This window comes from Trypanosoma theileri, assembly GCF_002087225.1.
Source record: "Trypanosoma theileri isolate Edinburgh chromosome Unknown TM35_Tth_5_V1, whole genome shotgun sequence".
In the NCBI taxonomy this organism is placed as follows: domain Eukaryota; phylum Euglenozoa; class Kinetoplastea; order Trypanosomatida; family Trypanosomatidae; genus Trypanosoma; species Trypanosoma theileri.
In genome coordinates this window covers 342,114-355,342 of record NW_021639847.1, presented here as the reverse complement: position 1 = coordinate 355,342, position 13,229 = coordinate 342,114, and the positions used below count along the sequence as shown (strand labels likewise).

The following is a 13,229-nucleotide window of genomic DNA, read 5'->3' as shown; positions in this document are numbered from 1 at the left end:
ATAATAATAATAATAATAATAATAATAATAATAATAATAATAATAATAAATAATAAATAATAAATAATAAATAATAAAAAGAAAAAATGGCATTTAAATGCTATTTTCCGTACAGCATTCCCGATTATTCTTCTTCTCCTCCTCTCATATATCTTTTTCTTTTTTTTTATTTTTTTTTTTTTTTTAGACTTCCTCTACTTTTGTTTCTACAGGTGTACGAGATGTAACGGGTTCAAATGACCACTTTCCTCGAGGAAGAATTTTTAACACATGTGTATGATGTGCAATGACGTTATCACGATGAGTAACGGAAAGCATACGAACACCCAATCTTCGCAAATTAAGTAAAACTTCCTCTTCAGTTTCATCCATCATTGATGTAGCTTCATCTAATATTGCGACTGGTATTACTTGACTGTGTCTCATCTTTAAAACATGATAAAAGACACGGGCCATACTTATACGTTGTTTTTGACCTCCACTAAGCGAACTCCAATCATATGTATCATCTGTATTTTTTAAATCTACACCAACACAAGGGCTTTCCATTCCACCAAGTAAATCAATAACAGATTGAGCTCCAGCAAGTGTAATGGCTTCTCTAAAATATTCAATATCTTCTTCGGTAATTGTTTTAGGAACTTGAGGGAAGAGAAGTTGTTCAAATAAAGTACACTGTGGTACCATATAACTATGTTGTGGGGCAAAAAGTAATTTGACACTCTTTTCCATTGAATATATACCTTGAGCAGGTAACCAAAGACCAGAAATCATACGAAGTAATGAAGTTTTCCCAGTTCCATTTTCTCCAACAATAACCCAATCCTGATCACTCTCCATAGTTAAGTTAAAATCACTTAATAACACTTGTCCAGATGGTGTTGCAAGTGTTAATGAGGAAAATCCAAAGAGTGTAAAATGTGTGGCTCCTTCAGGATGGGTGATGTAATTAATATGTGTATATCGACTTGGACTGGCTGCATTACTGTCAATTACAGGAAGATTACCCATTGAACGAATAAAAGTACCTTTTGCAATACTATCAAGAGTTGTATCAAACTCGGCAAGTTTAGTTGTAAAGGTGGCGAGATGAGAAACTTCACGGAAATTTATAACAAAACTCTTAACACTATCATTCAAGTCTTGTAAGTATTGTAATTCTACATAAATATCATTTAATGATTTTTTAGCATTTTGTAAAGAACCATAGAATACAACAATACTAGAAAGAGTCTGCAAAAGTCCAGAGAAGGCAACCTCCAGAAGATCAAAGTCTCCTTTCGCAAGAGCAACAAAATCCAAAGAACGTTTTACTTGATTAAGTTGAGCATCAACTTTCCGTCTGGTGTATACACCACCTCCATGCATCGCAATACTCTCCACATTAATTAAATCATTTGTTAATACACGACGGTAGTTATCTTCTTTAGCGAGAAGAGAAGCATGAATTCGACCAAATGCAGGTGAAAGTTTTTGTAGTAAAAGTACAGATATCACTACAGCACCACACGCCAATGCCGAAACTCGTCCACCGACTTCTTTTGTTAATGCAATTAAAGAAGTAGAGCATTCAAAAAAGGGAAGAATAAAGTAGTATGGAAGTTCAGCAAAATGTTCTGCGAACTCTCCACAGTATGTAGCAATTACTGTATCTGCTGCTGATAAACGGTTATCCAAAACAGTGGCTTGATAATATACCAAATTACTAAAGAAACGGCGTTGAAAATATCGACTCAATCGTACACGGTAACAACCAATAAGCCATGATCGAAGATGTTCAACAGATCCACTAGACACAGCAGACATTAATGTTAATGCCGTACGCAACATTAATGCGTTAAAAAATCCATGTATGCGTTCTTCTCTGCTACCTCGCAGCATCGCGTTTAGGAGATTCCCATTAGCCTTTGAGAGGATTACACGTAAAATAGATTTTACCAGAAAAAGCAAGATAAATACCGTTGTACCAATAAACTCTTTACACCATATTGTAGGTAAGGCTAATTTCGCTACCTGCATAAAATTAGGGAAAAATCCAGCGGTTAAAGTGGTATCATCTTCTGTGCGAACATTTGCAATGGTGGACTCATACTTGTGAAGACCTATACGTTGTGACAGTACAGAGAACAGGAATGAGAAACACCCAAACAGCACAACTCCACGATCACGGAGAGTTCCCACAACTGCACTTTCCGTCATGGTTTACTCTTTTTCTTTCTTTTTTCTTTTTTAAACTGTCTTAAGAAAAAAAACTATTCCAAGGATAAAGAAGAAGAGGAATAAAAAAAAAAAAAAAAACACATACATATATATGTATAAATAAATAAGAAACTTTTTGTTCATTCCATTCTTACGTGTTTCTTTATCTCTCCCTCTCTCTCTTTCTCTCTCCTTTTTTTTTTCTCTTATAAGCATAAAGTTCTTAAGAGAGAAGGGGTGGGTGGTAAGGGGGGAATATAAATACAGATAAAATGAAAGGAGGAAGGGGGATATCATCATATAAAGACATAGACAATACGAAAAAAAAAAACAAAAAAAAAAGATACAGGTAGACAAACCTGCCAAAGCGTTTTCAAACGCAGGAAGAATAAAGAAAAAAAAAAAAAAACATTCTTTTCTTAATCTTCTTTTTTTTTTTTTTTTACAAAGAAACATTATACACTTCACAGAAAAATGTCACAACAGGAGATCCTGAAAGTTTGTCTCACCTGAGCTACAATGTGGCAGGACATTTAACTCCAAGCAACTATCAGGTGAATTCATTAAAGAACCACATCCATCTACCTTCATATCAAGCAAGGGAAGTGAAGAAGCTAACAGTGGCGAAGGAGCTTTTCGAGTTTCCGCTCTAAGTACATCAGGGCCACCACTACCAAATCTTCCTACTGGAGCTGATGAGACAACAGGGAGAGTGTTTCTAGCCACAAACGACAACTCCTTATGTTGATCTTGATCTTGATGATGAGGATGATGGTTATTATGATTATGACTATGATCCTTTTCTTCTTCTTCTTCTTTTTGTGGTTGTGGTTGCGTTGGTGCTTGCGGATGACTATGATGAATATTATTGTGATTATGATGTTGTTGCATACAAACATCATTTTCTTTCTTTAGAGCCTTTTTCGCCGTCACCACGGCATTCTGCACGCCTGTACTCCTACTGGAAGCCAAACCCCCGCCGCCTCCCATCAACTCCCCACGTTTCTTTGAAACTGAACGAGAAGCAGCTCGTTTCTTTGCGCTGGTATCTACTAACGTACATGGTGATCGTCCACAACGAAGTTCCTCCAATCGTCTTTTATTCTCCTCACGTGCCTGTGCGTCGTCTAATTCGTGTAAATCCTTCAAACACGTGGCCTCCACATGACGTGCGGAACTTGGAGGAGCGCATGGGGCTGCATGTTTTTCATACTGTTCAGAGATGGTGTGGAGCATTGCGGTGTAGTGGGCGAGGAGGACCGTCACATCCTGCAGCCCGTCGCCCGCATCGCTGGACTCCGTGTTCGTATCTCCACACGAGCGCGGCGACACGTTGCGGAATGTTGTCATAGCATTATTATTATTAATATTATTATTACTGTTGTTGATGGTATTATTATTGTTATTAGTAGTAGTAGTAGTAGTAGTAGTAGTAGTAGTAGTAGTAGTAGTGGTAGTAGTAATATCATTGTTGTTGCTATTACTGTTGGGGTTCTTCACACCTACGCGAATGTAACGCCAGCATGGGGCCTGCCGTGAGTGTGCCTCATGACTCACACAAAGTCCTAATTTAAAGTCCACCAATTCATGACCAATCACCTCATACTGTTTCTTGTATTCCATGATAAGATCAAATAAACTGCGGTACACCATGGGTTTATCCATAAGCGTTACTTTACGGCTCAAACCTACAGCCCCATAGAGACTACTGCAACGAATAACAAGAACAATATGATGATATGGACGTCCCTTCGCACGAGACTTAAAAGAGAGTGGAATTCGATCAACATCTATCATTCCATGTGTAAGATAAAGCGCAACAAAAGTGGCCTCCAAACAGCGAATTGGAAGTGCTTCTGCTAGAATTTCCTTTGATGTTAGTAAAATACTTTGTAGTGATCGATGCTTTTCCAAGCAGAAGAACGTCTGCGGTAAAAAATTGTAGGAAAGAGTATTTAGAATTTTCTGCACATACGGTAACTGTTGCAGCGATGGAAGTTCGCGTGGAATAGAAGACTCCTCAGGGCGGGGAACATCTGGTAAATCTTTTGCGTTGGTGTACGGATTAATAGAGGCCAACTGCTCTACGACCGCTCGCACCTTATCAGAGGATGTCATGGAAGAAATCCTCTTCGCCACACCACAGTTCTGTTTCTATTTTTTGTTATTATTATTTTTTTTACAATAAAACATAACAATATGAAAAGTGAAAAGAAAAAAGAAAAAAAATATATATATAGTAATAGTAATAATAACAATAATAATAATGATAGTAAAAAAATAAATAATCAATTATCATCAGAATCATGAATAAAACAGACATATTTCTTCTTTTCTTCTTTCCAGGTATATGTGTGTATGTGTGTGCATATGTGTCTATATATATATATATATATAGTGATAATAATATCTTGCTTCTATCAACCCAAGAAACCAACACACAACACACAATATGCAACTACACATACACATGTAGACAGGAGTATACTTAGAATGAACAACAGAAATAGTACAAAGAAGGAAAACAGAAAAAAAAAAAAACGAAAGGAATAAACACCTCCTCTATATTTTCTTTTTCCTTTCTTTTTCTTCTTGTTCCTCCTCTTTTTACACGTTTGAAACTGTTTAACAGATAGATATGGATTAAATATACCATTCAAGTTTATCTGTGTCATGCTCCTTCTTGCGAAACCACTCATACTCTCCAAACTGGGTGTCAAATGTTCCCGATTGCAGCGACAAAAGCCTCAGAGTAAAGCGAGGTCCCATCTCCTGAATTCGTACAGCTTCAAGACTATCAAAAATATAACGATGGGTACGTAAGAAGATATAATCACGTTGATTATGAAAGGTTGCCACTGCACGACCAGCGTAATCTCGAATTGATGGAAAGAGACATTCCAAAAGACGGTGAATACGACGACCTAAACGTGTATCAAAGTTTTTAAAGATAAGCTCCGGGTAATGTTCTGTACGAGGTGCAGGATCTGATAGCTGCGCGTGTGTTAAGAAATTTGATACGCGGAATGTTGCAGTTGGTCCTTCAGGGAGATGTGAGATGATGAGATTATACGGTTCTTTCAGTCGTTCTGTTATCACGATAAGATCTGTGAATTCACGGTTGATACAGTACTGTGTAATCTCCTTCAGTGTGTAATCCTTCCGTGGACGGTAAACAGAATTGGGAAATAACCAAAGTGCTTCCTTTACAAACTGTTTTGTACGGAAAGATGGACGTTCACCAGTTGTGATAAGAATATGAGGTTTCTTTCCCTCTTTAAAGTACGCTGCGAATTCATCATCTGCCTCATCTCGCACAATCTCTGTATCATTTTTATCCTCCACAATAGTCACATCAGGGCGACGTAGACGTTCCTTTGTTTTTGGAATGGCCTTCGCAGGTGCACGATCTTTTAATAGTTTGCGTTCTCGTTCACGCGTTTCACGGCGAACACGTTTGGCGTCTTTTGTCTGTTCTCGCAGTTTCTCGAAGAGTTGACTCTTTTTAATGGGCTGCCGTGTATTGCGGTACTGTTCGACGAGTGCGGGATCCACTTCTGTGGCTCGGTGTTGTGGGGTGTGTCGTCTCTTCACACCATCGCGGGGACTTCGCTTGGAGCGTGCGCCCTTTCCCATCACTAGTTAACTCTCACGTTCCTTCTTTATATTTTTTTATTCTTTTCTTTTTTTTTTTCTTTTGTTTCTTTTCCCTTATTCTGTGAGAATGGTCTCTGCTGGTGTGTGTGTGTATATGTATATATATATACGTCCCTCTCTTACACCTTAGGCAGTCCTGCACCCCCTTACTGTTCCCTGTAAGGGCGCTGACGAAAACTTCGTGTGAAAAAAAGAAAAGTATCAAAAGAGAATAAGGACGAGACAAAAAAAAAGAGATAAAAGAGCAATATATTTAAGTAATACCATAAGAGGAGAATCAAAGTAAAAACAAAAAACGAAAAAAAAAAGAATAAAACGTAACACTACAAAATTAGGAGTAAAACAGTCAAAAATAAACAAAAGAAGAAATCTGACCTTCTTGACTGCTTTAATCCTTCAGGTAATATTTCTTCCCACGGTATTCAGTGTTCCTCTTTAATGAATCTTTCAAAACTGCATCAAAATTAGAGAGACCTCGGAATCGTGACATATTCACATGTGCACTCAATGCTACTTTCGTCATTGGTTCTTGTGAAAGTGTCTTAAAGACTGCCTCATCCACACCACGGCGAAGCTGCTCGCCCGTTAACGCAAGAGAGGATGAAGACGACATAGTTTCCGTCGTATTCTTCTGTTCATAACGTTGTTGTTGTTGTTGTTGTGCTGCTCGATTATTTATAACTCCTTCACGAGATGCAAGTAACTCCACTAAATCGGCACGTGCCTCATTATTTTCTGGAAATACACCTGTTACGCGAGAACCGTGAATAATAGCAATAGGATTGTGTTCTACCACTACATGGGTCATCGTTGTGAAGGCAGTGAGTGCCACCGACTCGGAAATTTTACATTCAGAAGCAAGAGGACTTAAAAAACGTGAACGGAGTATATTCTCAATATTTTCCCCTTCTGACGTATGTAAAAGTAATCCAGCATCATTGTACATATCAAAATTTTTTCTTGTTTTCCCTTCAAAACTCACCTTTAACTCTTCTTCATCCTCCATTACAATACCTTGTTGAGATGAACGTTTAATCACATACACTTCATTTCGATGTATCAAGGTAAGGTAAACACCAAGACGTAAACGGACACGGTGTCCCTGCTGTGCTGCATTACTTACAGCCTTTGCTAAATAATCCGCTTTTATACCAAAATGTGTAATACAATCTGGGATACTACAAAATAGACTTACATAATGCGCATCTATACTACGACGATGTACCGCAACTACATCTTTCCAAGAATTACCACAGCTTGCAACAGCCAGACTGGGCTGTATAATTTTTACACATTCTTCCTGTACAGACATTGTAAGCTGAAGACGTGTAACCTCATCAAGGGAAAAGGATTGTGTATTTAAATCTATAACCCAAACTGAACTCGTAGTAGATTCTTCTTCTTTTTCTTTATTTTCCTTTTGTTTTTTCTTTGGATTCACTTCATGTAGTGTTTCACCAATTGCGCAACCATCACCAGATGTTGACGCAAAGGCCAATAGCTTCCCAGTAAGTGTCTCCTCCTTCAATGGGTGCAAACCGGGGTAGAGATCCTCAGCGGCGATGATCTTTACTGCCCTCTTAAGTGCACTAGCGCCAACAAAATCAGGTACCTCATCCGTCTCCTTTGCAGAGCAGACGAGATCTACCATTGCGGTGAGTTCACTAACAGATGGCCACGTCATGTAATCGGCAGTACGTAAATAACGTCGAAGACGATCATCGTGCCAAAGAGTGGCACGGGCCCAACGCAACTGCTCAAGAGCGTGTTGATGTCTATTTGTATGGGCATTAGCATTTAAATTAGTGTTGGGGTTCGTGTGTTCGAGTGCTGCCCGCTGTCGCCGCTCTGCCTCGTCTGGGAGCCGCACGAAAAGACGTTTCCGACCGCCTGTGCGTTTTTCCACGACGAGTTCCGCCCCGCCGTCCACCACCAGCGGCTGCAGTGCTGCCGGCACCAACACCGCCATCGCCGTGTTTGATGATGATGATGATGATGATGATGATGATGATGACATTTCTGTTGATATTGATGTTTTTTTGTTGTTGTGGTTATTGTTATTGGTGGTGGTGGTGGTGTGGCTGAGATTAATAGAAGAGACCCTGTCTCTTTGTGTTCTTTTTTTTTTTTGTTCCGCCCTTTGGTGGTAATAGTTAATTATATATATATATGTATATATAGGGGAGGATATACACACAGAGAGAGAGAAGGGAAAAAAAAGGGGAAAAGAAAAGAGAGAAGTTGCTAAACAAGTACAGTGGAATCCAGACAAAAGAAAAAGATAAAAATAAAAAAGCAATAAAGAAAAAAAAACCAAGAACAGTTGTTGAGACGGTGTCACTTCATCTGCAGAAAGCCTCTCATCGAGTTGACGATGATCTCAGAAAGAGAAAGAAAGAGAGAGAAAGTTTGTGTGTTGTAAGAAATATACATAAACAGTGAGAGTCACACACACACACAGAGACAAAAAAGAGAGAGAGAGAGAGAGATAGTTATCATCATCCATGAAATGGTGGAAATAGTAATAATAGTGCATATGTACAATCACATCAGTGTTAACTTCTCTCTTACTTTCAAATTAACAGTCTAAGAAGCTTATTCCTCTTTACTTCTTTCGTATACACAAACACACACATGCTCTTTCTTTCTTGCTCTCTCGCATACACTTTATCTCTTTCAAAGTTATCTTTCTACTCATACTGCTCAATTCTCTCATTTTGTGTATTTACTATTTTATTCAATCCGGACGCAAGGTACACAATGTCCTCAAAACAATGAAAAGAGTAAAGCACAGAAAAAAAGTAAAAACTCACTGCATAAAACGAAAAAAAAACCACAGAAAAGCAATATGGTTTTCGTTTTCCGTGCAGACAGAGAGAAAGAAGAACACAGAGTACAAAAAAAAAGGAAGAAATAAGCTATCTGCAACAAAACGAAAAAAAAAACCAAAAGATATATATATATAAAAAGAAAACCAATGTATCTAGTGATCTAATGTACTGTGGGTGCCTCTAGAAGAATAGCTTTCCCTGACAAATTTTTGTTTGAGGGGGAGGGGGTGAATGGGATAGATAAAAATGTGAAGGAAAAGAGTGATGCAGACAATAACAAAAAAAAAAGAGAATACAAAGAAAAAACTTTGTCATATCACTTTGTAGATTCATGTTGTTTGTTTTTTTTTTTTTTTTCTATTTCTTCCCATACATACATATATATATATTTTTTCCCCACCCACCAACTTGTTTTCTTTTTCTTTTCTTTTCTTTTTCTTTCTTTTATTTTTTTCTTTTTCGTTCTTTGTCTTGTCTATTACCGACGACGGGAAATGGTATCTGGCAGAAGCAGCGCCGGCTGCCTCTGATGCCCACGCCCGACCCGTCGCACCTCCGGCAAACCGCCAGCCGCCTGCAGCATCTCTTCAAACTTCGACGGACTCGGGAAGTCGGCGCCGAAGAAAACAGCCATCGGATCATCCGGTGAAACCTCTGGAATTGGCGGCTGGGCGGCGGCAGCTCCACGGCGACTGCGCATGGTGTGAGAAGCCACAGTGGCCGTGGATGGGGGAAGTGATGTCGCAGCTTCCCCACCCGCATAGAGGTCATGATGGACAGATGAAAACCCTCGATTTGTGGCCGCAGCAGCAGCAGCAGAAGTAGAATGAGTGGCGTAAAGAGGAGGTGAAGAAGCGGGAATAGAAGCCGGAGAGAAACCAGCAGAAGAAGCTGCTGCAGTAGTAGTAGCAGGTTTACGACCACGTCTTGTCACCTTTGGAGCAGGTGCTCGTTGTGGAGGTTTACGGGAAACATCAACAGTCTGTTCAAAGATAGCGTTATCTTCTGCATCCACAGATACATAGGAAATAGAACGTGTAGGAAGACGACGTTTAGTAGTAGGTCGACGTAATAAAACAGGTTGATCTTCTTCTATTAACAAGGAATCTTCACCCAAATCTGGGGCAATACTTACACTTACATTACGTTTCCTTGTTGATGGTGCACGTACCGTCACAGATCGAGTTGCTGGTGGAGGTTTCGTCTGACGCTGAGGTACCACTTTTACTGTCTCAACTGTACTTTTCTTTACAGATGGTGCTTTACGTTGACGAGAAGGTGCCTTTACCAGCAATTCTTGTTTTTCTCCTTTTTTATGATACTTTTTATCATGTTCCTCTTCACTTTCCTGTTCACTTTCAACATTATCATCATCCCTCTCCTCATAATCTTCATTTTCTTCTACAGCTGCTGGGATACCATCAGATGCTTCAGAATCCCAATCAATAACCACCACACTGCGTTTACCATGTCGACGTTTCGCCTGTTGCTCTATAACACGAGCAATAATACGCTCTAATTTATTCTTTTTACGTTTTGCAGCTTCTTCGTCTTCTTCACTGTCAATCCTACTGTTGTCCATATCATTATCATTACCATAATCAATACGTACAACAGGAACAGAGTGTTCAACTTTCTTTGAAGATGATTGTCGTACACGCTTTCTTGAGCAACCATTATCAGTTTCATTTACAGATGCAACTAGTGGCATAGAGCGATTGATACTCTTTTTGACATTATTTCTCATAAGTTCAAATTGTCCCTCATTTTCCACATCTTCTTTATTTTTCTCTTTTCCTTGCAAAGGGATTAATTCTTTTTTCGGTGTATTCTGGTGTGATCGAGATAAACTCTTACAACCATCCCGTTCTATGCTTGAAGACACAGGTGAAGAATGTCGAGTATTTGTTGTTGAAAGAAGATATTCTTTTGCTTGCTGAAGTGCATTTATCTTTAAAGTAGCTTGTGCAGCCTTATTTTCTGCTTCTTCCTTCTCCTTTTCCTGCTCTCTTAACTTTTCCTCTAATCGTTCTTCTTCTTCTTCCATTTCTAACTCTTTCCTTGCCTTGAGTACATACTCCTCCACCATACTGTCATCATAAAAACCATACTGCTGTTCTGCTTGTTTTCTTCGTGCAGCACGACGTTGATGACTGTTAGAGCGTCCTCTTTTCGGAGTAATTGATCCAGATACCATTGCGGTCCTAGAGACACCTCCTACTGTAACCATATCTCCTGAGATTTGTTGTTCTCTTGAAGTAGGAGCCATAGCAGTAGCATTAGTAGTGGTAAGTAAAGTAGTATTACTCATCCCAGTGTTATTCTCTCCCAATCTATTTTTTAAGATAGGTCGCCTTATTGGACTCTCTGAGTATCGCTTATTAGGTGTTGTTCCCATTTCTGGTACCGTGTAATATGGTCTTTCTTCACGCACTGTAGCCTCTGTTTCATCAGCAAATGTTACACTTCTACGTCGGTTAGGGTACTTTGGCATTGGTGATAACAGTAGAGGGGATTCATCTCCAATTATTCCTTTAGAACTCACCCGCGAATACGACCTTTGATTGGCTTTTAGTGGTGTCATGGGTTGCCGCCGCGGCTTTGGGGATGTTGGATAACTTGGCACTAGTGCCTCATCATCATATACAACAGCTGTCATTTCTTTTTCTTTTTAATTCAATTCTCCTATATTTTACGTTCTTGTACCTGTTGTGTATATGTATGTATTCTCCTTTTCCCCTTTGATGGCTCACGTGGTTCTCTCTTCTCCCTCTCTATCTCGCCACCACAGCCTCAGTCTTCTACCAAGTGCTACCTAAAGAAGAAAAAGAATCATAAGAAGAAGAAGAAGAAAAAAAAAGATATCCAATCATACTGTTGGCTAAAAAAAAAAAAAAAAAAAAAAAAAAAACACTTTTTTGTATACATAATTCTTTTTCACAGAGTCGCACCGCTTTAACATTATTCATTCGTTTTCTCTTTTTCCCACCTCAGTCAAGTCTGAGGGTGTACCTAATCCCGACTTTCCAAGCAAATAAATCTTTTTTTTTTCTTTTTTGCTCAAAAAAAAAAAAAAAAGTATTCCGTTTTTGTTTCTTTTTTTCTTTTTCTGGAGAGTAACTCATCCCACCCCTCGTCTTCAGTTTTTGCCTTCTTCTTCTTCTTCAGTGCACGTTCACCGTTTTTTCCCCTTTTTTTGAGTTCATTCCTCCCACTTTATATACTCCGTTTTTCCGTTTTTCCGTTTTTTTTTTTTTTTCATTTTTCTTTTGTTTAATGTATAGATCCCAGGAAAACTACACATACATATTCTCTCACAACAACCACACACAAGAATAACAACGCAAGAAAGGTTCTCTGTTGCACATTATTCTTTCATTCGTTTCCTTGTTTGTAGTTTTCTTTCTTTCTGTACATTTGAATCACCTCACTTCTATCACTATCATTACCACTACCACTATAACTCTCCTCTCATCTAATGCCTAGCCTCTGCGGGAAGCTCAGCGAGTGATGGATATGAGGATTGTGTTCCCTTCTTCTGTACACTCATAGAGGCACAGACATTAGCCAGTTTACAGGCCTCCTTGAGGGTCTTTCCAATAGACATAAAGTACACCATTGAACCCACGAAAGAGTCACCAGCACCGGTGGTGTCCACGGCCTTTACGCGAATACCCGGCACGTGTATGGCCTCTGAACCTTGTTCAGCAATTACATATCCCTGTGCGCCAAGAGTAATCACAACATCTCGCACTCCAAGTCTTTGTAATGCTTTAGCAGCAGAAGCGGCAGATGCTCCATCTACCACTTTAATACCAGTAATTAATGTTGCCTCCACTTCATTAGGGGAGAAAAGAGAAACATACTGAAGATAAGGTTTAATAACCTCAACATCAGAAGGTGATGGAGCAGGAGCAGCGTTAAAAACAGTGTAAATCCCTCGTGTATGTGCCTCACGCAGAACATCAAGGGTAGTTTCCAATGGAATCTCATTTTGGCAAATAAGGAAACGGCAACTCTTAGGTAAGAAACGATTGTAATTATCAGACGACTTACGAAGGAAGTCCACTGTCATAGCCTTTGTTGCGTTTGGACAGATCACAATTTCATTATTTGAAGAGGCAGACTCCACAAAAATCATTGCAAGTCCACTGGCTTCACCTTGTTTACGAAAAACGCAGGTGGTGTCCACACCGTTCTTCTTGAAGTTTTCAATGTAATCCGCTCCATCACCATCTGAGCCAACAACACTGACCATCGCCACACGGGCACCAAGTCGACCAGCGGCAACTGCCTGATTGGCGCCTTTACCGCCAAATCCCTTTTGGAAACTGCGGGACTTGAGTGTTTCACCAATGTGTGGAATGCGGTCCACGTAGGCAATATAATCAAGAAAACATGAGCCTACCACCACCACCGCAGGTCCATTATTCCTTTCGTTGTCGCCACACACATGACTCTCAAGATGGTGAAAACGTTTCATCCTGTATTTATTTTACTTTCTTTCTGTGTGTGTGTGTGTGTTTTTTTTTTTTTTTTTTT

The 13,229-nt window shown here is 39.4% G+C and overlaps 6 protein-coding genes across 6 annotated transcripts; all 6 read right to left on the bottom strand.

Moving 5' to 3' along the window:
* Positions 1-183: 183 nt before the first annotated feature.
* Positions 184-2,199, bottom strand: TM35_000052240 (ABC transporter; the record flags this gene model as incomplete). The annotated part of the gene is made up of 1 exon (XM_029022879.1): positions 184-2,199. One exon carries the CDS (start codon positions 2,197-2,199, stop codon positions 184-186), a length of 2,016 nt encoding a protein of 671 aa, XP_028885694.1.
* Positions 2,200-2,676: 477 nt separating this feature from the next.
* On the bottom strand, positions 2,677-4,317 carry TM35_000052230 (uncharacterized protein; the record flags this gene model as incomplete). The annotated part of the gene is made up of 1 exon (XM_029022878.1): positions 2,677-4,317. The coding sequence occupies one exon, from the start codon at positions 4,315-4,317 to the stop codon at positions 2,677-2,679; it is 1,641 nt and encodes a 546-aa protein (XP_028885693.1).
* A 525-nt stretch (positions 4,318-4,842) lies between these two features.
* TM35_000052220 (putative ribosome biogenesis protein) lies at positions 4,843-5,835 on the bottom strand (the record flags this gene model as incomplete). The annotated part of the gene is made up of 1 exon (XM_029022877.1): positions 4,843-5,835. One exon carries the CDS (start codon positions 5,833-5,835, stop codon positions 4,843-4,845), a length of 993 nt encoding a protein of 330 aa, XP_028885692.1.
* A 409-nt stretch (positions 5,836-6,244) lies between these two features.
* Positions 6,245-7,873, bottom strand: TM35_000052210 (putative amino acid tansporter; the record flags this gene model as incomplete). Its single annotated transcript, XM_029022876.1, has 1 exon — positions 6,245-7,873. The coding sequence occupies one exon, from the start codon at positions 7,871-7,873 to the stop codon at positions 6,245-6,247; it is 1,629 nt and encodes a 542-aa protein (XP_028885691.1).
* Positions 7,874-9,165: 1,292 nt separating this feature from the next.
* On the bottom strand, positions 9,166-11,346 carry TM35_000052200 (putative dynein heavy chain; the record flags this gene model as incomplete). Its single annotated transcript, XM_029022875.1, has 1 exon — positions 9,166-11,346. One exon carries the CDS (start codon positions 11,344-11,346, stop codon positions 9,166-9,168), a length of 2,181 nt encoding a protein of 726 aa, XP_028885690.1.
* Positions 11,347-12,162: 816 nt separating this feature from the next.
* On the bottom strand, positions 12,163-13,170 carry TM35_000052190 (putative adenosine kinase; the record flags this gene model as incomplete). Its single annotated transcript, XM_029022874.1, has 1 exon — positions 12,163-13,170. One exon carries the CDS (start codon positions 13,168-13,170, stop codon positions 12,163-12,165), a length of 1,008 nt encoding a protein of 335 aa, XP_028885689.1.
* Positions 13,171-13,229: the final 59 nt, after the last annotated feature.